General features: G+C 47.4%; 3 protein-coding genes across 3 annotated transcripts; 2 read left to right on the forward strand and 1 right to left on the reverse strand.

Annotated features, from left to right (window-relative positions):
- Positions 1–2,133: 2,133 nt before the first annotated feature.
- On the forward strand, positions 2,134–8,500 carry LOC101786094 (outer envelope protein 64, mitochondrial). The gene is made up of 13 exons (XM_004953903.3): positions 2,134–2,514; positions 2,604–2,756; positions 3,175–3,299; positions 3,501–3,626; positions 4,179–4,361; positions 4,463–4,607; positions 5,382–5,550; positions 5,971–6,105; positions 6,194–6,397; positions 7,116–7,243; positions 7,328–7,379; positions 7,550–7,619; positions 8,019–8,500. The coding sequence occupies exons 1-13, from the start codon at positions 2,243–2,245 to the stop codon at positions 8,099–8,101; spliced, it is 1,845 nt and encodes a 614-aa protein (XP_004953960.1). The 5' UTR covers positions 2,134–2,242; the 3' UTR covers positions 8,102–8,500.
- A 466-nt stretch (positions 8,501–8,966) lies between these two features.
- Positions 8,967–11,465, forward strand: LOC101770073. The gene is made up of 2 exons (XM_004955161.4): positions 8,967–9,970; positions 10,973–11,465. Exons 1-2 carry the CDS (start codon positions 8,995–8,997, stop codon positions 11,311–11,313), a joined length of 1,317 nt encoding a protein of 438 aa, XP_004955218.3. The 5' UTR covers positions 8,967–8,994; the 3' UTR covers positions 11,314–11,465.
- A 109-nt stretch (positions 11,466–11,574) lies between these two features.
- On the reverse strand, positions 11,575–21,363 carry LOC101752622 (probable pectin methyltransferase QUA2). Its single transcript, XM_004953906.2, has 13 exons — positions 20,386–21,363; positions 20,170–20,299; positions 19,049–19,289; positions 18,515–18,737; positions 18,271–18,434; positions 17,847–18,150; positions 17,338–17,479; positions 16,633–16,779; positions 14,779–14,907; positions 14,354–14,569; positions 12,693–12,880; positions 12,480–12,604; positions 11,575–12,243 (listed from the first exon to the last, which is right to left on the reverse strand). The coding sequence occupies exons 1-13, from the start codon at positions 21,000–21,002 to the stop codon at positions 11,783–11,785; spliced, it is 3,087 nt and encodes a 1,028-aa protein (XP_004953963.2). The 5' UTR covers positions 21,003–21,363; the 3' UTR covers positions 11,575–11,782.
- Between the last annotated feature and the right edge of the window lie 1,417 nt (positions 21,364–22,780).

Consider the following 22,780-nt stretch of genomic DNA (forward strand, 5'->3'; position numbering starts at 1 on the left):
AACGACGGTGGCTTCCTTAGCGACGGTGACGGCAACTCCTTCTCCTTGGGCGGTGACAAGGCAGCTCCGACTCCTCCTTCCCGGCACGGTGCGGCCTCCTCCTCTTTCTCTCTTCTTTCCCTTTCTCTTCTCTTCTCCTCCCCTCTTCCTTCCTCCTCTTCTCTCAACTGGCGGTGGCGGCACAGGGAGACTCTGGGTGGATGGGTGAGGCCTTCCAGCCGGGGGTATTTATAGTCCTCGGCCGAGGCTAGGGCTACGGCGCGGGCGCGAGCATGCGCAGCCATCCATCCTTGGCATCCGCACCTGAGGGTGGCGTGGCGGCCATCCAACGGCCTGGACGCTAGGGTTTGGGGCACGGCTGGCGGGAGCTACAGGGGCACGGCTGGCGGGAGCTACAGGGGCACGGCGGTGATTTCCCCCTCGTGGAAGGCTTCGTAAGGTCACGGCTGCGCGACGCGGCTGCCAACGAGGTGCGCGGCGCGGAACAGAGCAGGCGGGAGAGAGGAGGAGGGAGGTGGCGAGAGGTGAGGGGTAAAACTGATAGGTGAGCCCCACCTATCAGTGGAAGAGAAAGAAATGGTGAGGGGGGATGCGGTGGCTGGCAGGCCGGTGGGCTGGTTTCGCGGGTCGGCCTGCTAGGCTGTTTCAGGAAGGTTAGGCGGGCCAGGCCGGTTGGGTTACAGGCTGGCTTGGTGGGTTAGATAGGTTAGATTTGTTAGTTTAGGTTTGTTTTTATTTTTAGTTCGAATGTTGATTTGGATTCAAAATTCAAACATACTCATATTTGAGGTCCAGATAAAATCCAAAAAGAACCAAATCAAAGCACACAAATTTTGAAAATAGTTTGGGATTGTATTAATAGGGAATTTAGATAAGAGAGTGGAATTTGATTACAATTATGAAATGAGCACACAATTCAAACAAAAGTTTTAATTTTTTGAAAATTTCTCTCAATTTAATATTTCAAATTTTTGGAATATTACACTCATGACATTTTATGACATTTTTTTCATTTTATGAATAATATGCTTTAGTGGGGCACTGACTGAAAAAACTGAAGATAGGTGCAAATCTCCTGCAAATGATGACCGTCACTTGAAGCATTCCTAACGGTATAATTTCATTATGTGTTAACCAGCAAGTGCAGATGGATTGATCAGTAACAAATGTACTGGTTGCTTTCAGGCTTCAATACAATCACAGTTCAGTTAACCAATTTATCAGTTAAAGCATATGTGTCACAAATCTGATCAGATTTCAGGGATGGCTAACACCAAAATCTGATATTTTAAAAAGTGCATAGTGACTGCTGACTGCTGAGGGTGCCCTTAAAAATGTCAAAGATGGTTAATCCGTCATAGTGATGACATTGGCTGTTTGACTTACAATCATGGGTGTGAGTGTCTGCCGATAAAAATAATAACCCTTTTGTTTATCATTGACAGATGGCATACTGTGCTTGCAGTTGTGGAATGCCAACTTGCTTAGTTTTTAATGGTTCATGTAAAGGACGAGAATGTGACGCGAGTTGGCGACTGCAGATGCAATTGTTGTTCTGAAGAACGTACTGCAGAAACTGGAGCTTCTTGGACATATGACGTATTATTCTTCGTATATGAGAAGATGCATGACTAGAACCAGTTAGATTCATGTTCATCATCCTTGCCTAGCTTATAGTTTGATTATCGACAAATGCTCCCTCTTGCAGTTGATAATTGCAAGCAGATGGTCTGTCGGTAAGCAAGATCATAAGCAGCACTTCTGTTTCATTTTTTAGTGTGTCATTTTTCAAATAAAAAATGATTTCTTAAATTGAGACTGAAATCGGCCCAGTATTCATTTTGTTCATATGTTAGTAGGCCTGAGAATCCAACCAAGCCCATGTCTGTCAGTCGCCTTACAGCCCGCCGAGAAAAGTAACAGGGCCCGAGATAAGCCCACCGGAACAAACCGCCCGGCGCCCGCGGACCGTCCGTCTCCCTTGACTTGTCAAACAAGAATAAAGACGGCCTCGGTCCCCTGAAAACCCAGCCTCAACGTCACTGGCATCGGGCCCCACAGCAATAAACAATCGCCCGGAATAAACGCGAAAAAAATCCAAAGAAAGCAAAGCTGAAGTGGAACTCACCGCCCCAACGCAAAAGCATTTTTCTTTCTTCTTCCCCACTCCGCCTCCGTGGCTTCTCGAGCCCTCTCCAAAACCCTCCAAAAACCCTAGACTCCGTACGCCTGCGCCGCACCCATGGCGTTCTCGGCGCAATCGGGCGGTGCCGGAGGCGGCGGGACGATCGCCTCCAACCCCCGCGTCTGGATCGTCGCAGGCATCGCCGTCGCGGGGGTCATCGTCCTCGCGGAGGCGGCGCGGCGCCGCAGGCGGTGGCTGCGGGGCAAGGCCGGCGCGCCGCCCGACTTTGGAGCCTTCTGCGACCGCTTCGAGCTCTCCCCTCCGCCGCAGCCGCCGCCTCCCGCCGCGCGCCATCTGCTCTCGGGCCTAACCTTCGCCGCCAGTGACAAGTAAGCCCTGGAAGCTTCCTGCTCTGCTTCGCTGTTCCGAGCGATCTTAGTTGCCTGCCGTGTTTTTGATCGTTTTTGTCCTGTTTTAGCTTCGAGATCGAGGGCTATGTCGCTGGGTTTGGGAACCCGGACTGGAAGAGGACTCACGAGGCGCCCAGGCACACAGCAGTGACTGTCACATTGCTGCAGAAGCAGGGGGCCACCTGCGTTGGAAGGACAGTCATGGATGAACTCGGCTTCGGGTTTGTACCTTTTGTTGCTTCGAATTGAGTTGATTTGAAACGATTATTAATGTTGTAAATTGTTGGCCTCAGGTCACTCAGTTACTGACATGATTTCAGACAGCTCCAGATTGTATACTTAATGATGCATATGAATGGAATGGTAAAGGCCAAAATGGTTAAGAATAATACTAAAATTTTAACATTGAGTTCGCAGATAACTTAAGCATTAAAACTGCAATGGTTTGCCTTATGGGGTTGTAACTCAGAAGTACCTTCTAAGTTTTACTTTTGTTATGTGACCAGATCCATAAACCTTCACAATTACATGATTGTTTGCGTAAATATCAAGGAAATTAGGATCTTTTTTGGGTGAAAAACTCTCTAAAATTTACCAGTTACCATGCTTATTGCAAACTCATTTACCATGTTTTGTCAGTGTCACTGGAGAAAATTTGCACTGTGGAACACCAATCAACCCTGCTTCTTCGTCACTTGTCCCTGGTGGATCATGCAGTGGATCTGCTGTGGCAGTTGCTGCACAACTTGTCGACTTTGCTCTTGGTATTTCAGAAAGATTGCTACCAACTTCCTCTTCTGATTATAGATCCCTACTTGTCCTTGTAAATGAAATATTTTCCCTTTTTTCTGCCACGTCATATCGATGCTGCCTTTATGTGTAAAATAGTGTTATGTTTTGCCCATTCCACTTCTCCATATTTTTTTCTTCTATTCCTGACCCTTTAATCCCTTAAACTCTTGTAGGCACCGATACAGTTGGTGATGTGAGAATTCCAGCTTCTTTCTGTGGGTTACTTTGTTTCAGGCCTTCTTATGGTGTTGTTTCTACTCTTGGGACAATAGCAAATTCACAAAGTCTAGATACAGTTGGTATTTCCTTGCTCTTACTTTTATGTTATATCTATTACTTAATACTTATTATGACGAGCATTTTCATGTCTTCTGTGACACAAGTTTAGTACCTATTTTGTGAGCATGCAGAGCCTTGTGTGCCATGATTATTGTAAAAAGAAGGTCAAGTCCATATAAATATTTATTGTAAAAAGAAGTAATCAGATTAAAAGATAGTAAATAACTGCGACTTCAATCATACAATGGAGTCATAATTAAAATATACAGAGTTTCGGTATGAAAAAAATTGTTCACACTACATATATAGGATATCTGATGAACAATTTTTTCTGTAGAGTAAGGAACTGATGATTAATATCATTCAACCAAATAAGTAATCACAGACCAAGAAAGATCCAGCCCTCTCATTACAGAATATTACTGTATAGATTGGAACAGCCTTCTCCAATCAGACCAGCCTTAGACCACTTATGGATGTTAGTGTCATGTAGTAGCATCATAGCTAGATTTTAAATGGAAATAAAAATTGTTTATTATGTATTATTTCACTGGATTTCTGGACCTTTGTAGGATGGTTTGCGCGAGATCCATGTGTTCTTCATCGTGTTGGAGAAGTTCTACTACCAGCTACTGCAGGTGGACTTAAGCAAACAAGGCAATTTGTTTTTGCTGATGATTGCTTTCAGCTGCTAAAGGTCTCTAACCAGAAAACTGTGCATGCCATAAAAAATGCTGTCCAAACATTACCCGGATGTAAGTCATCATAGTGATGTGTCCTTTTTCTTTAATCTTTAATTCATAGATTTGTTACTTTACCAAGCCAGATCTGGCACAATTAATCCCATATCTTGCAGATCAGCCACCTAAACACATCAATATTGGCCAATATCTTTATTCAAATGTACCTAGCCTGAAGGAGTTTTGCGAACCTGCTACGAAGTTACAAGAAGGAATGTCAGCCTTGAAAGCGCTGTCCACAGTGATGCTGTTACTGCAGAGGTTTGCTTTCATTAATCATTTGCCCCAGTTTAGAAAGAGAATACAAAAAATTTACTTTCACTCGGGGGGATGGGTGATGAAACAAATAAGTAACAACTAGCCGACTAGGGAGTAAGGATCTTGAATGCCTAAAATACTAAGCGTTAGAAATTTCAGTTGCAGTATTCAGGTACTGATATCTTCATCTGTAAATACCAGAGATGATACACTTTTTAGGAGCTAGTCAAAATTTGGTCTGGTCATATTATTATGCTATTTTGCGGTCTGCGTCCACGTGTTGATGTCAAAACTTTGAATTTTAGGATATCCTGAGTTGCCTAGTTCTTTATGGGTGAATTACTGGCAGCTTGGGGCACCATGTCAGGTACTCAGATAGTTAAATTGTACTTTATGCGTGGAAACGTCTGTATTAGTGACAATAGTCTTGTACTGTTTTAGTGAAAATAGTCTTGTACTTTGTGAACTTGTGGATTTCTGGATTGCTGATTAGATCTACTAGTTGGGAGTTGGGAGTCTATCCTGCTTGTGATTGTATTTGCAAGCAAACCTTCTTATGCTTTTGGGAGGATTACTCATCTTCCATGCCTGGTGCTACATTTCACTTTCAATGCAGCTAAGTTTCTTGTGTTTTTTATGAAAGATATTGTTCAATAGTTTAATGCAAGGGAAATCATTTTTTTGGGCTGCGCTACTGTTTTAAAACTGGATTTATTTATTTTATTGCTTGGTGCTTCTAGCTCAACCCTGGGACTTACATGTCAATAAAATTTTCAGATACGAGTTTAAGGAAAATCATGAGAATTGGGTTAACACTGTTAAACCTAAGCTTGGCCTTGATATCTCTACTTGTGTGCTTCGAGCTGTGAACTTTGCACATGATAACATTAAATCTTTGTATGCAATAAGAAATGAATTGCGGGCGGCACTCAAGAATCTTCTCAAGGTAGTCTTCCACTTAAGCCCTTCTCTTATTCACAGGTTTTTAACTAGATACTCGGCAGCGTGCATTTTATATTTTTCTAGAAAGTTCATGCTGCAATAGTGCAGTAGCTAGTGAATAAGAGTGTACCTTGTATAGGATAACAACAAAGTGATTTTAAATGGAGGATTTTGGTTCTGTTAAAAAGGAACCGATAATGAATCCTTACATTTATCTTTTTATAGTATACCCAGAGGAAATGATAAAATGTGTGCATGTATATTAATCCTTTAAGTTACAAAATTGATCACATGAGAATTCCTTCATATTACTGTATCACCAAGAGGATTCACAGTAAATTCTGCCAAGAGTTGATTGGTAGATTGAATGGGATTTGTATGATGTCTTTGCTTTTAACTCTTTCTTTCATGTGGTGCCATTTAGGATTCGGGAATTTTAGTTCTACCAACCACAGCTGGATATCCTCTGAAGAGAAACTCTAAAGAAAGACTATCATCTGGATTTGAGGATAGAATGTACAAATTTGTGGGCATTGCTGCACTTTCTGGCTGTTGTGAGGTAGAGGAGTATTTCCACTGATTTTATTTGTGTTATTTTCTTCCTCTTGGGAAAAATAAAAATAAAAACCACCTCCTCACTTTTGCAGGTCACTATACCCTGGTCAAATCTGGATCATCATGTTTCTCTTTCATTTGTAGCAGCACATGGATCAGACAAATCCCTTCTTCGTACTATCGTGGATACATATTCTCTCATCCAGGACCAAGTAGTTTTGGCATCCAAGTTGGTAGCCGCACCAGTAGTCAATGGTGACGTTGATATTGATGAATCAGAGTTGCTGAAAGAAAAGGTTTATTTTCCGCAAACAGTCTCTTAGTTTTGTTTTTTGAGTGACAAGGTTATCTGTTTGACCCTTGGATTCTTTTGCTAAGAGAGAGTATGGGTTGAGTGTGTTTAGTTTAGTATGATCTGATTTCTAGAGAATATTGTCCTGAAAGGCCTTTGGCACCTTCTGTCCTGGGCCTGATTTAAAATTGAGCAACACCGTAGTCCAGGGCTCCATGCTAATAACAAGTTTAAAAACAATCAGCACTATTACCATGTTCCAGCCTTCCATGCTAATTGTGAATTTAACAGACCGTTTCCTGATACAAGTCTTTCTACCTTTACTAGAAGATGTCATCACATTCGCTCTCTTCAATCCTAAAAAAAATTACGATCCTTAATTAGAAGGATCTTAAGAAACTATAATAGGATTAAAGGGTTATTTTATGAAAATGTTTATTCTTATTTCCGAGTCTAGAAAGGCTTGTTTGGGTAGAGGGATATGATACTGCTATGTTATATTCTTTCATGTGTAATTGTGTATCATTTTTTGGGGCGTAATTGAGTATCATTAATCTTGTCTGGATCTATATTGTAGGACAGCGTCTTGATTGCACAGCATTAAAATACTAGATAGAAAAAGTAGTTACTTATTAAGTGGTTGTGGGGTGTAAGAAAGTTACTCTTGTCTGTTGCCACCAACTTAAAGCAGCCGAGTTCATTTCTTGAACACATGTTCACAGGGAAATAGTGCTTTCAAAAGAAGACAGTGGAGCAAGGCTGCTGAGTTTTATTCAGAGGCCATCAGTTTGAGTGACACAAATGCAACTTATTACTGCAATAGAGCAGCTGCTTACCTGGAACTGGGCCGGTATGCTTGCTACCAACAATATTTTTCCGCTCAAAGTTTTTCTAATATGAGTACATTAAATCTGCCATATTTAAACTTGTGCAGTTTTAAACAAGCGGAAGCAGATTGTGACCAGGCCTTACTGTTGGATAGAAAGGTAAGAGATTTTTTTCGACATAACATTCCAGTAAGTAATGCTAACCATTATAAAAGGAATATGTATAGATTCGTTAGATTAGATAGTTCTGTATGATGCTAATAGCCTTCCCATCTTGTGCTGTTACGGTGATATAAATCCTTCCTCTGAACTACTTTTGTTTATTTCAGAACGTTAAAGCATACCTACGGCGAGGTTGTGCGAGGGAAGTAACTTTGAATTACAAAGAAGCTCTTCAAGGTGAGGCAGTTTTCTGTCATTGCATTAACTTCTCAGTTCTTAGCCACATATCAAAATGCTAAAGTTGACATTTAATTGAGCCAGTAGCCAGTAACTTGCATCCATTAGATGTTTGGTTGAACATAATCACTTTTTTTATGTGTTGCACGCTCTCTTTCCCTCTTACTCTTGAGGATGGGTCTTAGCATTTAGTTAATTTAATTTATTTTATTGTTGAGAGAAGAGTTTAGTGATGCTATTATGGTTTGAGCTATCAGAATCAAAATAGTTTCATGCATGTCTTGAGCTGTCTGATGTTTTTTATGGAAGCATTATCTACACTGTATGATCTACAAAGCTTTCTCGAATACACTTTGTGAATAACCCAATTTGTACCTGCATCATCCATTGGATGTACAGATTTCCGGCATGCTTTGGCTTTGGAACCACAGAACAAAACAGCTCTTGCGGCAGAGAGAAGGCTGCAAAAACTCCTGAAGTGATGAGGAGTGCCAGCCTCAAACCTGTAAATTTTTGGAGACGCGCCTTGGCTGCGCCTTGGTTGAAGGCAATTTTGATCGGTCACTTGTAAAAAAACAGAGAAAAGGAGTGTCCGTGCGATCTGCCAGTTAAACTATCCACGAGTCATTGAACTCTTGCTCGGTTTTCTGTCATTCATAAATTTGTGCCTCACTAGTCAGGTCAGGACGACTGTGAGGAGATTTTTGTATCTCCTGAGCTGAGAACAGAGGCTCTGTCGTTGAGTCGACCGAAATTCAACCGACTATACTGTGAGATCCAGTCGTCGCCGTGCGATACGGCAGGCGGCAAATTTTGTATTATATAATATGGCTGTACTGCTTCGAAATGAAAATCGAGAACACTTTCCAGTGCTTGGGCCACCTAGAGTCTGATTGTGCAGTGCCCGTGTCAAGGTTGCCCTGGTTCCTCTTATCCGTACTTCCGTAGTATTGAACGGACGTATTTCGTTGCTTGCAGGTTCGTAACACTTAGCTAAAGCAAACTTCTTTTTCCCCTTCTGAATTCACCTTTTGTTTTCTTCATGTGACCAATATAAGAAAAGAAATTTCTACCGTTCTTTCAGCGACATGTATTCCGGCAGAAATATCTATCCCGTAAAACCAACTCTACGCCACATGAACACGCCCGAAGTCCAACTATCAAACGTGACAAAAAAAAATTAAAAGAGCTCGCATTCTCACCGTATCTCTCTCTCTTCGGCGAAGGATTTGACACATCGACGGAACTAGACGAACCGGGGTGATCACAGGATTTATCTCACTCGTTGATTTCTCTTCATCCAACCGTAAACCAACTAACTACTTCACGTACTTCTCGCATCCCTACGATCCATCTCACGTTAATTTAAGAATGAATGGTTTGGATAACTCAAGTGGTAACATGTATACGTGAAAAATCATATTCACAGGTTTGGGACAGCCAGTTTGTCGTCTCCGTCCTCGGCGCGCGGACGTTTCTTGCGACTTGCGACTTTGGGAGCCTCGCACACCTGCACTTCTTTCTTCCATTCCTCCACGGACTTGCTCCCTCCCCTGCTCGGGTGCTCCCGCAGCAGCCCGTGCAGCAGCTCCGGACGCCGATGGACCCTCTGGCGTCGCTCGCCTCGGGCCTCTTCTCGGCCTTCTCGCCGCTGCTGTCGTCGTCGGCGCAGCACCAGCAGCAGCAGTTCCTGCTCCTGCCGCTCCCTGTCGCGGCGGCGCGCGCGCTCACCGTGCTCCGCCGCCTCCTCCTCTTCGCCACGCAGGCCTTCATCTCCCTCTTCTTCATGTTCCTGTCCGCGCTCGCGCCCGCGCCGCCACCACAGCCGCCGGCGCTCGCGCCCACGCTTCCGCGCGCGGAGCCGGGGTCCCCGGCGGGGGACACCTGCGTGGGGCGCGCGCTCGCGCACGTGCTCTCCGTGGCGTCAAGGCTCCCCGTCGCCTCTCGAAAGTACGAGCTGGTGCGGGGCCTCGCGGAGCGGCTGCTCGACGACAACGTGCGCGCGCGCGCCGGCGCCGTGAACCGGGCCGCGCTCGCCGGCGCGTTCGCGCGCACGCTGCGGCAGCTGGAGTCGGCGGCGGGAGGGGAGTGGCCCGGGATGGAGCTGGCCGTGCGCGCCGTGAGGACGGGGGTGCGGTGGTGGAGGCCCGCCGCGGCGTCCTCGCTGGACGAAGGGTTCGGCGGGCCCGCGGCGGAGAAGCTCGCCGCCGAGCTGCTGTGGCTCGGGCAGAAGATGGCCGAGTGCGGCGCGGCGCGCGAGGCCGTGGTGCAGTTCGGCGACGCGGCGAGGCTCGGGAGCCGCGCGCTCGTCGCCGAGCCGGCGCTACAGGTCTCGCTGCTTCGGCTCGCCGGTACGTGGAAATAAATTAAAGCTCTTCATTTTTTTGCGGTTTCAGACAAAGACATCAGCGCTGCGAATTTTGCTCTGATCCAAATTTTGCGAAGATTGCATTGAGCGTAGCGTACATGATATGTTTCGCGAATTCGTGGTGGTTTCACGAGCGCCTGTGACGAAAATCGTCGTGGTTTGATATGTGCGCACGACGTTTTGACGGGGCAAAAATGCGGTGCCCGTGGTGTGGCTGACGAACGACGAGGAGGAGATGACGATTATTCCGTGGTCGCGAGGGCTTCAAACATGGGGAGCATGGTGTGAGCTGATTAGCATAGCAGTGCCCTTTTAGACATCACATTACGCCTCTCCGTCCTCGGCATATATGTTACTATGAGACTATCCGTTAATTTACCGCCTGCATAGGATCGTTGCTGCAGTGCTCAAGTAAACAAGTTTTTTTTAAGCAAGCGAACCGCAGTAGTTAATGGCCTGCTGCGTATGGAGCTTCTTTTTTAGATCATGGAGCTATTTTCTTCTCTTATTTTTTGTTTTTGAAGTGATGAGCTATTTTCTTAATGTGCAGTGCAACTAGGAATTTCGCAAAAATAAAATTCGCGGCGGAGAGAATCTCCGAAGTGTCCGCCGCTTAGCCAAACCGCTTGGGCCTTCTAGTCCAGCCCAGGTCGAGAAATGGTCCAAAATTTTTGAGATTTTGCGCACAGGTTCCTGGTCCCTTACATATATGCCCCTGGTGCTGCTCTTTTGCCCCTTCCCATCTTTCTACTTATTACCCCGAGGTCCATGTGCCTTTTCACTTAGGTCCGTCCTAGACCTTTCCTTGCAGTTGTACCCTTGGAACGTTACATCTTGGACCTAGAAACAATAAGGCCCTCTGGATGCCTGTTGATTCCCCAGAATGTCCCTGGTCTTCTTTTTTCTGCAGTCCTGCTTGAGCATATTCGTACCTTTTTTTTGCTTCCAGTTTGATGAAAGGGCTGTTTGATTGGTTCGTGCGCAGTGTTTTTGTTCCAGCACGCCAACTCGAGGGAGTTCGAGCAGGGTGCGGGAGGGAAGGACACGGGCGCGGTCGCCGAGCAGCGGATGGCGATGCTGCGGTCGTGGCTGCCGCTGCTGTGCCGCGGCAGCAACGGCACGGACGCGCCGGTGCTGACCGGCCGGGAGCGGGAGGAGATGGTGGCCGTGCTGGAGGACCTGATCGACAAGCTCAGCTGGGAGCAGCGGGAGGAGGTCCTCTCGCTCTGGCTGCACCACTTCGCCGCCTGCCCGGACACCGACTGGCCCAACCTCGAGTCCTCCTACACCCGCTGGTACGTCGAGTCGCGCAGGCTGCTCGCGTAGCTCATCGCCTGCAGAGTGGAAACCATGTAGCATATAACTCCATAGAAGTGCTTGTGTATGAATGTAGTATAGCAAAAAGGAAAAGTTCATATTGACATTTGACTCCAATTACATAATGAACGTATGTAATACTATGCGTTTTTCCTTGCTTCTGAACTCCGCAGAGTCATCCCTGGACGATGACATTAGATTCAGCAGAAAATTGGATGCACCCAACATAGAACGCAGAGGTCACCATACCAATTTTCAGAACACAGGATATTGCGCAATACACCAGAGACTTTTATTCCTCCAAAGAATTGGGCTGTAACAACAACGAGAAACAGGGGCCGAAACAGTGAATGTGCTTATTCTAAGGAGGATGTTACAATGAGTAATACAGCCGTTACAACAGATTCTTGGTGTTCATATCCTGATCACTCTACTGTACTGTACATATATATCCCTGCGGACAAAAAGAAGCTACAGTTCATCTTAGCTCACTCGTAGAGTTTGTCCTTCCCATGGTGCTTGGTTCTCCGATCGATACAGAAGCTAATGACTTTGAGGCCCAAGCAGTGGCGTTCATTGCCCCCTCCTGCAAATTCCCCCGCTTTGAACTTGAAGGGTAGAGCCTATGGAATTTCTGTCTTGCTTGCTCAAGGTAGTTGAGAAAATATTCATGTGCACCCGTCAAGTTTGCAAAGAGATTATGCCTCCTCCAGGCCCATCTGGCAAAGGAATCTATCTTGGGGAAAAGAAGATACAGCAACCTCAAAATTACGAATGTGGTCGCCAATGCCAGGTAAGTATCCTGCTGAAGTATTTTCTCAGGCGAACGCGCCCACCAGAATGGGCAATTTTCCTGTTCGGCGTCCTTTTTATGCTCAATATCATCTAAGGAATGTACCATGGCCTCCCCTGCAGTTGACTTCACCAAAGCATTGATACCTTCATCACATAAATTTACGAATTGTAAACGACTTAAGCATAGAAAGAACCAACAACAATGTTTAATGTTTTGGAATGAAGAGACCACAAGTGAGCTGAAAAAAGCCAAGCTCATAATCTTACATGGATCAGTTGCTCGATGTGCAAAGCAACAAGGATGAATTTTGACAAGCATTCAAGTAAAGCCATCCAATAAGAAAAATGAGACAAGAGTTTATAAGGAACAAATAGCACACCTGAGACATCAGTGTAGAAAGCAGCGAGTGATTTAACGGTCCTTGGTCCATGATACCGCACTCTCATGGTTGAATTCAAGAGAAACAGTGTTGGAAAACCATGAATCCCGTATCTTGATATTATGCTGCAGTTCCAGCAACATATTACTATTCCACCAAACAGAAGTATTACACTAAGAAACAAAATTTTCTTTACACGATTTGAGGACTTACCTTGGCCTAATTGCAGATTCCTCAAATGCAAAATGCCGAATAGTTGGGAATAAGGAAGCCAATGTCTCAAAATTTGGTTTGCATTCTTGTGAGAATGGGCACCATGATGCATAGAAAAGTATGGCAATATAGTCATCCTTGTTCATGTGAAGAAGATTAACTGCCTTTGCCAATGTGACCTCGTCTCCCTACAAGGATTATTTTTTGTTTGTTTTGTCATAAGCAATAGCATAATTTATATGCAAGTGTCCATTGCAAGCAGCTAAAAGTCCAAACCAATGAACAGAAACTTTTATTTGCATAACCTGAGAACCACAGACAAATATTAACAAAATTGTCTCTAAGGTTCATTATATTCCGCAAGCTGCTAAAAAAAATCTTGCAAGTAGTTATTATGAACCCTAGAGAAAAATTTCCCCCCTAATTCGCAAGATTATTTTTCCTATTGAGAGAAGTCCATTTTACCCCCCTGAAGTCATCATCGAGTCTGAAAAACACCCCCAAAGTCGTAAACCAGAAATCATACACCTCCAACTACCAAAATCGGATAAATTACCCCCCTTGACATGTCAACCTGGTTTCTCAAGTGGTTTTGCTTACGTGGCATGCAGGTCCCACTTGTCACTAGTTTTTTTTCCACTCACCTCTCCATCCCTCCCTCTCCTTTTCTCTGTGTTTACATCGCCGACGCCTTTCACTCCCTCCAGCGGAGCCGCCGCCGCCGCCGCCGCGAATCGGCCGGGCCAGCGCCGACGAGGCTGCGGGCGGACATCGGCGCCACCGCGGCCGAGCAAAATGGGGCGGGCGGCGCGGCGCCGGGGCTGCGGGCCGGGCAGGGAGCGCCGGCGAGGCTGCGGGCAAGCCTCGGCCCCGCCGCGGCCGAGGGAGATGGGGCGGGACGCGCGGGCGCCGCCGATTCGGAGCGAGACGGACGGGGCGGGCGGCACGTGGCCGGCGCCGCAAGCGGGGCAGTGAGTGCGGCGAGCCGACGTGCGGGCCTCAGCGCCGCCGCGGGCGAGGTGGGGAGCTGCGGGCGTGGCATGTGGGGACGGGAGGAAGAGGATCGTCGGTAGGGAAGAGGCTAGAGGATGGAGGAGGGGGAGCAGGGCGCGGCGGGCGGCGGGAAGGGCGTGGCGGCGTCGGAGAGGAGCAGCGCCTGGAGGTCCTTCAGGGAAGGGGAGGAAAAGGACAGGCGCGGGGAGGCGGCGGCGGCGGCGAGGAGCGCGGTGGAGGACGAGGAGGCCGGAGATGGGGACGAGGCGGAGGGAATTCGCTCTGGTTTTGTGCTGTATCTGCCACATCAGCAAAACCACCTGAGAAACAACTGACACGTGGGACCCGCATGCCATGTATTTGCCACATCAGTAAAACCACATGAGAAACCATGTTGAAATGGTCAAGGGGGTAGTTTGTCTGGTTTAGAGAGTTGGAGGGTGTATGATTCCTGGTTTTTGACTTGGGGGTGTTTTTCAGACTGAGCGATTACATAGGGGGGTAAAATGGACTTCTCTCTTTCCTAATTCGCAACCAAAACTAATTCACGCTAAACAATTCGCATCACGAATCATGTGCTAGTTTAACCTCGACATGGTAGTGCTATGAACAAATTCGCATAGGTACCATTTTTCGGCTATTTTATCACAACGTTGCATATAGCTTACCTCGATGACCCCGACCGGGTCGCCGAGGCGATCCAGCGTCGAGCACATCTCGGGAGTCCCGAGGACGGATTCCACGGTAGTAGGGACCCGGCACGCATCGGTAGGAACCGACGCGGCGGCGGAGGACCCGACGCCGGCGAGGAGGAAGGGTAGGAGCAGCGCCATCCACCACGGCTGTCGCGGCGCCATGGGGGCTGGCCGCGGGGGCAGACGCCTCTATCAGGCCTAGATCTGGGCGCCCCGAGCGCGGCGGCGGGCGCGGCCGCGGCGGGCGCGCTGGGCTGCGCTCACCGCCGGGAGGGGCGCTGCCGCGGCGGCCACGGCGACTCGAGCGGCGGGCGCGGCGGTGGGTGCGGGGGGGTGGGTTCGGTGTGTGAGGTTTGCGTTGTTGGGGGTCGCTTTATCGGGTTCGGGCGCTACCGGACCGTCGGATCAGGATCGGGCGGCGCGGGGCCACTCGCCAGCCAGTCTGGACCTCGGGGCACGCGGTCGTCGCCGAGCATGACGTGCGGGACCCGGAACCGCGGTGATGGGCTGGGGGGCGTGGGCCCCGCCTGCAGTAGGTGTCCGGGCATTGACGGCACATGATGGCTACGCGCGCTGCGTATGAGATGTGGACCCTCCCGCAGGTCGGGCGTGGGTCCACGTGGCATTTGATGCCTGGGGCCGCACCTGTCAGAGTGTCAGCTGCGGCCTTGCGGGCGTGGGCACGCGCGACCTTGGAGTTTGGGCTCCGGCGGCCTCCGCCGCATCTGCCGTGGAGAATCTGATTTGCTTTTGGGGTCATGGATAAATTGGACAGGGAAGAATCTGTGCGGATTGCTGCTGGTTTTGTGGCAATCTTGGGGAGAAACTTTGCATCTGGTACCTGTGTCGAAAGAGGTAAAAGAACCGCACTTGGCCCGAGATTGATCGCTGGTAGTGCAATGCTTTTACGCCTTTTACGGTAGCGTCCGGGAAGGTAATCCATGGTCTTATGCAAACAATCAGACTCGATTCTGGTTGATTAGAGGGAAATAGTTCGTGGCACTTGGCGCTAGCGGTGTGATGGAATCGAAGTGAACCATGGGAAGAGTAATGAGAGGGGCAATCATTTTTGGGCTCAGATGGCATGTCACTGTCGCTACAACTACACTTGCTAGCAAGATTATCCCAGCTGGCGAATAATGGAATTATGATTCGCAATCAAGTGTGGATTGCAGTATCAAAGCACTAGTTTCAGCCACAGCCAAGAGCCAAGACCACACAAAAGAAGTCGTTGCGATGCCTTTTGCCAGACCTCATGAACTATGCTCTAAGCCTCTGACCCGCTGGTACCGTTTTTGACTGAATTTATGCTTGTCCAGAGTATTAGCAGAGTTGACATATTACAAGCAGCAAACCCAAAAGGAAAAAGAAATGTATGGAACAAAGAAAGAATGACATCCAATTCCTTCGGAATAAGGTGGCACATCACCATCACAATGCCATCGCCCACTTGTTGTGGCACATAGCAACTTCGGCCAACTGGACGCTCTATCCTGCCCAGGAGCACGGGGGGCTCAAACCACATGGCAGCACCCCAATACCAACTCACCTCAATAGCTCCTGGCGCCAGCTAACGCCAAACAGCCATCAGAAGCAAGAAACTTGCTTGTAAGCTTGTACATTCTTCTTACAGGTAACCATGTATTCTTATAGAATAATGGACGAAACCACACTTGTTCCAGACGATGTACAAAAATTCTGAACTACAGAAATGGTGGAAACATGTAATAATGGAATAATTACGGTTTAGTATTGCTTATCATTCATCTCCAAATAATTATATTGATTTCACTGGCTGTAGTCTGGGATGACAAGTATATAAACCAACCAATTTACATACATGATACAAGAACAAATGGGTACAATTACAAAAAAAGAAAAACGTAACAAGGGGGAATATGAATTATACCTATATGGCACATTGGCCGCGATTATGTACACCGCAGCATCATCCCTTTATTGGATATGGTTTTTCGCTACTCAAATAATTTTGATGGCTTCCTCTCTGTATCCTGGCAATAAAACTTTGGCCTGGAAAGCTTAGCCACCAAGCCTGTTCTCTGCCGCATGCACTTGCCCGATCAATCTAATGGAACCTTGCGGTTCCATGGCGATGCATGACAAGTTAGCAGAATCACGCTTCCCGTGTCTTGACCCAAATTTGTACTCAGTTGTGCTCAGACAACAATGTAACAGTGTGTAGGGGGAAAGAATAAGTCCATATCTTGTGTCAGTTTCTACTATGCTCCTTATTTTCTGACAAAGGGCTTCTGACAGACCAGTAGCTTTTCATCACTAGCTATGTCAAGATCTAAAATACGGGCATCCCATCTGAGTTGAGTAACAACAGATCTTGCAGCTTCAATAAGAGGGGCGGTGTCACGGATTATGACCCAGCCCTGCATCAACATCAAACAAGTATAAAAATTTTGGACAACACATGTAAAAATAATTTTAAAGTGATGCATAATGCTCCACATGTGTGGAAATATGCAAGTGCAAGACTAATCTGATCATCATGCTGCATGCCTTCATCATGGGTGAAGGCAATTGTGCATTATAGTTGTACCATAAATAACCGTAAGTATAGCAAAGCGTATTTTGCTTTCCTGTTGCAAAAACTAATGTCAAACCTCTTCAGTAGTAGAGTCTACATTACCAATAGACCATGATCAGAATGATTGCCTACCAAAGTATATGGCCAGCCAGACAAGGGCTAAAGTTTTCAAGGAACTAAACCAAGTTAGTACGAATGAGTATCCCTGACTCTTTCAGTATGGCGCGAGCACAACAACACTAATCAGAAAGCCATATGAACCTTTTTGACGAGGGCAATGTTATGTCTTATGAGTTATCCTACACATGCATCGAACAACCTCTAGATGTGAATTACAGACATGATTGGCAACAGAATAATCGATTCCCATATCAGTGTAATTGGCCAAAAAATTGCTTACCTCTGGTCGTAGGATGCGATCAACTTCCAAGAATATGTCAAGAGTAGAACATCTATTATGCTTGTGGCTCTTCTCAAGTGATAGCAAGCCATCAGCATGCACCATATCATATGTTCTTGGGTAAGTTGGAAATGCTTCACACCTAAACACATGTTTAGCCATCCATCAACTGAAGGTTGATCCGAAGATCCAAATGCCAAAAGTTGTCTATGAAATTGATATTTTACTTATGCAACCATGCATCAATCTCCATGTACTCTAACAAAATTATGTGAAATTGAGGATGCTATGATTCCTCTACAGCAACTTTCCATAAGCCTAAAATTTCCATGTATCAACATTTGTGAATTATGACTGTCTATGCATCCATAATATGAACTGTAGTTTGGAAAACTTTATCAAGAAAATGTAGTTCAAGATTTAGAATTAGCAGAGCGGTGCACTTGAAACAAAAAGAGGGGAAAAGAACTCGAGAAAAAAAAAGAAAAGATCATGGACTATTTACTTACCAGTCATGTTGAACCCCAATAAACCCACGGTCAAATATTAGTGGTAGATAGTTTGGGGCATTCGTAGGAACAACATTCATCACCCATACAGACTTTCCAGCCTTCAGTAAAGCAGCATTAAATCCACCAAAGTGAGCATTCATATCTAAAACATTCCTTAGCATGTTAAATGGTGGCTGTGGGTCCTCATCACCAGGTCTCTTTGGATGATCTGAAAATATAAGTGGAGACAGCAACGACCAGTAGTTTCGCACCATGGAGTCCCAGCTTGAAGTATCATCAGCAAATACTTCTGAATGCACGCCTGATAAATTAGAAGGTTTTAATTCAAAGCAGAAACATTTGAACATTAAGACACTTACATACTTTTACTTTATTTATTTGTTCACTCGTTTGGTCCATTATTATGTAGTCAAATGCTTACCATGTATGTCAAGTTCTGTTGAGTTCTGTCTAGCCTGAGATGGCCAGGTCGTACGATGTTCAATGGGGATCCAACGCTGACTTCTTGTGCCTGATATGCAGGGGTTTAGTGGTTGGTAGTATGGTGATTCTAGATCATGGCCACAAAGCTCAGGCCCAGATTTTCTGCAAAACAACACTATAAGTTCATACTAGTCTAAACATTTATTATTATAGTCTCTAGGTGTTGGTGTGCAGTACAATACCTTGAAGTGTAGCAGTCCCTTTTATTTGTCTTTTTCCATACAATTGTCTCATCTTGTTGTGATAGCATCTCCCAACAAAGGCTCTCAGCGAAGTCACGAATGGCTGTCCATTTCTTTTGATTTTCTTTGTCACGCAAGGCCCTATGTGTATTCAAATTCGATGTCCATACAAAATATCCATCAGGCCTCAAAAGCCTGTTCACTTCAACCAAGAAAATGCCATCTGCAAAATTACAGGGTAAAGTAATGTTTACTTATTTAGTATAAGACTGTAACAGATACTACTTTATTGCCACCCTAAAGAACCAGATTACTATAAATCCATCTTTGCAGAAATTCTGTATATGCAAGTTTGCACTGGCAAAAGTTACACATCGACTAAAAGTAACCCACAACTGCATGCCCTTGAATATTCAGTATTCAACTAGAAATTTATAAAGATTTTTACATGTGCATGTGCTAATATAAGATATTGCTGATTAGCATTTAGTCAATGAGAGACAAGACACATGAAAGAAGAAGACTAGCACATACCATTTTTGTCCCATTCAATGTTGCATTTTGCACAATGCACCATATCGAAGGAAAGATAGGGATATGGAAGCTGCTTCGTTGCAAATGAACCGATCATTGCAGGAATGCCTCTCTCTAATGTAATTTGCACTTGGCTACCTGATGGCTCATAGTTAGCAATGCACATGGTCAAGAGATCTCTCTCAAAAAGATGTGCCCCAAAGGTACCAAATCCGCATTCTATGTCAAGGACTGTCCTAACCTGAAAATAGCATGGCAAGAAACACAATCAGAAAGAATACCATAAATGTTACTGTAAACATAACAATTATTCGAAGTCTTACTGTAAAATATCAGAGCATAAAGTTAACAAGGTATGTCCAACTATGTTTTGCATAATGGATTAAATTAAGATCCTAGGGCCCTACCAACATACTTTTCCAGTACAACACAGGAAACCCTGATATATACTTTACAGCACATTGGGCATGTATAGTTTCCAAAGTCAAATTTAGTCGAAATAGACTGGCACTTTCCAGCCAGCCCACTCAACATGCAAGATTTTTAAAGTGCCGTCAAGTGGAAAGACCACAACGGACAAGTACTGAGCTGAATATAAAAAGGATCATCTGAAACTGAAAAAATCAAACAGGGCAACAGCTTGCCAATAAAATGCTGCTGTACCAAAAAAAAAAAAAAGAACGATCCCCCCCAAAAAAAATGCATAGTTATTATGCGCTTAAAATTGCATCGCGATTATATTGAAAACAATGAAGTAAAAAAGGTAATGCTTAACCAAGGACCAAGCCCAGAAACAGCTGCTCAACAGAAATCACAGGACCTACTTATGCAACCACTATAAAGTACAGGTGTCCTGAATCCTGATAAAATTAAAGTGGGTGGAAAATCTTGCTAGAAGCCAGAAAATTTATAGGATGTTGACAAAGAGCACTAGTCAGAGTGGGTTACTCTTTTAAGAATTAGATTGTGTACCAAAGAATGACACCCCACTGGCATAAATGCCATTGGTTCAGTTTTATACTTTCAGTTTCAGCTAGTTCTGGGTATGCATTCACTCTATATGGAAGTCAAATAAGTAATTAACAGCATAGGTTAAAACTGAATGAATGGCAACAACTCACCCCAGCCTCATTGAAATTGAATTCATTCCGCAGCCCAATCATCTCGGCAATTTGATGGGCATAATCCTCCACGCCGTCAGCCATGTGCGCGTCCGACGGGAAGGAGATCTGGTCCTCCTCCACCATCATCCTGTTATCAATGAGCAACCACCGAATTCACAACCAGTAGACCAAACCCACCCCTCGAATTCTACAAAGCAAGTTTTGTTCACACACCTCTTGAACAGGCTCCCGGACGAGAACTCCTGCCCGCTAATCCGCACGTTGTCCTTCCAGATGAAGCCCTTGCCGCTGGGCCACCGCACGGGGATCCGGTAGCTCCGCGGCGGCGCGACGAGGCAGGCGACCCTGCCGTCGCGCGTGCACTGGCGCTCGTAGCTTATGACGACGCCGCCGCCCAGATCCGAGACGTCGACGGCGTCCGTGACGTTGTAGTAGCAGGGCACGTAGTTCTCGTACTCGGGCGGGCACACCTCGGCCTCCTTGGCGCGGACGCCGCCGCCCGCGACCTCGCCGATGTCGAGCAGGTCGGTGACCAGCTGCTCCTGCAGGCGGCGGTACCCGCGGTGCGCGGCGGCCGCGGCCGCGCGCGCCGCCGCGCCGCGCCCCGCGTAGAGCGTCCCCGCCCACGCGACCGACCCCACGAGCGCCGCCGCCGCCAGGACCAGGACCCCGATCCTCACCGCGGCGGCCGCGAGGTGCCGCCTCCGGGCGCCGCCCCGGCCGCCAATGCCGTTCTCGCCGGGCTCCTTGGGGTCGTAGTACGCCCCCTCCACCGCCGCCGCCGGCTTGCCGCCGATCCCCGACACCCCCCGGTACAGCGGCCGCGACATGCCTGCTGCTGCGGACGGATCTCACGGGCCGCACCCGAGCCGCATGGAGCGCGCGACACGCGCGGGCCGCCACTGGAACCGCAGCAGCGAAGTGTGACTCCTCCGCGATGTCCCCTCCCCTCCGCCGCGCTGCCGGCCGCTGCTCCACTGAGCGCTACTGCCTCCTCACCATTACTCGAGTAATGGAGATAGAGGGGTGGAAGCGATAGCAGCAGCACCAAACCAAGTAGCAATCGAGTGCGTCCTTGGCCGTTTCGCTCCGGAATCCGATCTCTTTCTCACCCCCACGCGTCACAGCTCACAGGACGGAACGGGAAGAGCAGGGAGATGGAAGACACGGGACGGGAACGCGACGCTATCACTAGCAAGTGTCTTCAGACTGGTATAAATAGAGATGGGGATTAGGGCGCTTGGTCGTCTGGATGACAGGCGGGCCACAGTCAACCGGGCCCACGGTCGGTGGGAGAGAGGTGGGGTGGCGGGGCTGTTGGGGACGGAACCGAAAATTAATGCGCGCGGGCCCGGCGGGGTTTTTGGAGGCGTACCGATTTCGTTTGACGTGTGTTGGGTTCGGCCGGTCTCGTGATACTACAGAATGTCACACACTCCCCTGCTGCTGAATTTTAAACTCTGACGTGTAGATTAGAGGTTAATATTATAAAATTGATGATTGATGGAGTGATTAGTTAATAATTGTGCTGGACATTAGATCCCAAAACCGCTGTCGTCGTCGCCGCATGTCATGTGCAATCCCGGGGGAGTGCAGGTTAAAGAAAAACTGTTCAGGTTCAGCATGTGTACTGCTGCTAGTGCTACGAGGTTGGCAGCTGCAGGTTTACAATTTTGCATCATCATTAGAAGAAGCAATGCACCTGGGAGGCAAGCGATTGATTGGAATCCGTTACGTTACATTGCTCTTGGCGGTATGGAAATGGAAAAGGGAACGCGCTGCTCCGTTGACCATCATAAGTGTCATGCTGTAAGCCTGTAACTGGCTAGATTCTTGGTCATGGGGCACTCCTGTACAGGGCAGGCTATACTCAACATTATTGAACTGCTACTACTTATACTAAATGTTGCCGACATTCAAGGCACCTCCTAAAATTTTTTGACTAAAAGGTGACTAAAAACTGACTAAAGAGTCAAACAACTTAACTAAAAAGTGACTAAAAAATTTTAGAAGACTAAAATCCTTTAGCCCTCCCACCCCTCCTAAAACCGACTAAAAACTAAAAACTTTTGTTCCCACCCGTTACCCGCACCACCACTGTTGCCAGACTATACCACAAGGCCTTCTCCGCGCGCTTCCCTCCCCCGAAGCCTGCCGCCGCTTGCTCCCCCCTCCACGCCGGCGTGCCGCGCCCTCCCGGATCCGCCGGTAGACTCCCGCCGCACGCCCCCCTCCGCGCGCTTCCCTCCCCCGAAACCGGCCACCGCTCGCTCCTCCCTCCACGACGGCGGGCACCCTCTTGGTCCCATATCCCCCGCCGGATTCGCCGCCCCTGAAGCTCCACACGCCGGATCCACCGCTGGGGAGATCCTTGGCGCTCATGGCGAAGGCGCAGGTGCCGAGGAGGAGGAGGCAAGGGGAGATGGGGAGGGAGTCCGGGAAGGAGAGGGAGGAGGAGCGCGGCGTGCACAGAGGAGAGGCGAAGCGCGTGATGGTGGAGGTGGAGGGTCTTGAGTGCGGCGAGGACGTCCGCGGGGGAAGAGGAGGTGGGGTCACGGAGGCACCGGCGGAGAGTATGGTGGTGGGGGAGGGCAGAGGCGGCGGCGGA

Source organism: Setaria italica, chromosome I (assembly GCF_000263155.2).
Source record: "Setaria italica strain Yugu1 chromosome I, Setaria_italica_v2.0, whole genome shotgun sequence".
NCBI lineage: Eukaryota > Viridiplantae > Streptophyta > Magnoliopsida > Poales > Poaceae > Setaria > Setaria italica.

Coding starts and splice junctions, on each gene's coding strand:
- LOC101752622 (XM_004953906.2), bottom strand. CDS start 21,002: ATGTCGCGGCCGCTGTACCGGGGGGTGTCGGGGATCGGCGGCAAGCCG. Junction 12,881..14,353: donor ACCCGGTCGGGGTCATCGAG/GTAAGCTATATG, acceptor TAATCCTTGTAG/GGAGACGAGGTCACATTGGC. Junction 12,244..12,479: donor TTTCTACACTGATGTCTCAG/GTGTGCTATTTG, acceptor TATGTGATGAAG/GTATCAATGCTTTGGTGAAG.
- LOC101786094 (XM_004953903.3), top strand. CDS start 2,243: ATGGCGTTCTCGGCGCAATCGGGCGGTGCCGGAGGCGGCGGGACGATC. Junction 4,362..4,462: donor TGTCCAAACATTACCCGGAT/GTAAGTCATCAT, acceptor CATATCTTGCAG/ATCAGCCACCTAAACACATC. Junction 7,620..8,018: donor TTACAAAGAAGCTCTTCAAG/GTGAGGCAGTTT, acceptor TTGGATGTACAG/ATTTCCGGCATGCTTTGGCT.
- LOC101770073 (XM_004955161.4), top strand. CDS start 8,995: ATGGTTTGGATAACTCAAGTGGTAACATGTATACGTGAAAAATCATAT. Junction 9,971..10,972: donor CTCGCTGCTTCGGCTCGCCG/GTACGTGGAAAT, acceptor GTTCGTGCGCAG/TGTTTTTGTTCCAGCACGCC.